At 38.7% G+C, this 1,615-nt stretch overlaps 1 protein-coding gene across 1 annotated transcript; it reads left to right on the plus strand.

Moving 5' to 3' along the window:
* Positions 1 to 708: 708 nt before the first annotated feature.
* On the plus strand, positions 709 to 1,158 carry LOC145636871 (uncharacterized). The gene has a single exon (XM_081688409.1). The coding sequence runs from the start codon at positions 709 to 711 to the stop codon at positions 1,156 to 1,158; it is 450 nt and encodes a 149-aa protein (XP_081544535.1).
* Positions 1,159 to 1,615: the final 457 nt, after the last annotated feature.

Here is a 1,615-nt window from a genome sequence, read left to right on the forward strand (position 1 = left end):
ATTGTGCCTGAGTCTGGTTTTGTTATAGAAGAAACTCCTTTCAAATATCTTGGTATCCCTCTGAATGCTAAATACTTGAGAGTCTCATACTTTGATGCTATAGTTGATAAGATGCTGACTAGAATAACCTGCTGGTCTAGCAGAAACCTGTCTTATATTGCAAGAGTTGTGCTGGTGAACCCTGTACTGATTAGTTTACACACTTATTGGGCTCAGTGTGTGCTGTTACCTAAGTCAGTCATCTTGAGGATTACTCAGTTGTGCAGAGCTTTTCTTTGGTGTGGAGATACTGTTTTGTCTAAGGCTCCCCCTATTGCTTGGGATTTGGTCTGCAAAAGCAAAGCTGATGGTGGCTTAGGAATTAGAGATTGTGGGATGTGGAACAGGGCAGCTTTGGGGAGGTATGTGTGGAAAATAGCTAAGAAAGAGGATTCTCTTTGGGTGAAATGGGTTCATGCTGTGTACATTAAAGAACAAGACTGGTGGAATTATAGTCCTAAGAGATCTGCAGGATGGGCTTAGAGGAGATTATGTGCAGTCAAGGACCAGCTAAAAGAAGGTTTTGAGCAAAATAGCTGGATGAATGGCAACTATAGAATTTCTGAGTGCTACAAGTGGCTGTAGGGAGCTGGAACAAAGGTGGATTGGTGTAAATGGGTTTGGAATAAGTTCAATATCCCCAAGCATTCATTCATCTTTTGGCTTGCTATGCCTGATAGACTCAGAACAAGAGAGAAGCTCTGGAAATATGATGCTTGTGCTGAAGATAGTTGTTTGATGTGTGGTGCTAGTATTGAGGACAGACAACATCTGTTCTTTAATTGTAGATACAGTCAAGAGTGTATGCTGAGAATTGCTCATTGGCTCCATATTCCAATTCAGAACTTCTGCATTGATGAGGTTTGGAAGAATTGGCTCAGAGCAGTGAAAGATAAGGTGAAGCAGAAGATGGTCCTGACAGTTCTGGCTTGTGTTGTTTATCATATCTGGTTTTCTAGGAACACTGCATTCTGGCAGAAAGCTGTTATTCACCCTTTAAGCTTGTGTAAGGGTATTGGTAGGGTGAGCATGGACAGAGTCAAACAGCTTATAAACGAGAAATGGAGCAGATTGCAGTGCAAGTGGATTCAGGAGTTATGTAGCAGCATCCCAAATTAGTTTCTGTTTTGTGTGTTGCTGTGTTGTTTCTTTTGTGGTTTTCTTTTTATTTTCTTCTGATCAGGTTTTGCTTTACTCTCTCTTAGTTGAACCCTTCCTAGAAGGTGGCAACTAAGGAGTTTAAGGCTTGGGGTGGGCTGGCCTTTGTGTTAGGCCTGTGTAGCTTTGGAGGTGCCTATTTTAGGCTTGTAAAATTTGTACATTTGTACAGTTTTTTTGTTAGAAATATACTTGCTTACTTACCAAAAAACAAAAAAAAAAAAAAGAATTAATTGAAAGTCAAACACATGCGAACAAAGCTTTTTGAATTAAATGAAAGTACAACACATTAAAATAAAGCGTTTTGAATTAAATGAAAGTCAAACACATTCAAAAAAATCTTTTTGAATCGAGTTAAAGTCTAATGCATTTAAGAAAGCTAATTTAATCAAATGAAAGTCAAACAAACATTCAAACA

This window comes from Chenopodium album, chromosome 6 (genome assembly GCF_948465745.1).
Source record: "Chenopodium album chromosome 6, dcCheAlbu1.1, whole genome shotgun sequence".
Taxonomy (NCBI): Eukaryota; Viridiplantae; Streptophyta; class Magnoliopsida; order Caryophyllales; family Amaranthaceae; genus Chenopodium; species Chenopodium album.

Bases quoted from the DNA above. Each gene is read 5' to 3' on its own strand.
- LOC145636871 (XM_081688409.1), top strand. From the start codon at position 709: ATGCCTGATAGACTCAGAACAAGAGAGAAGCTCTGGAAATATGATGCT.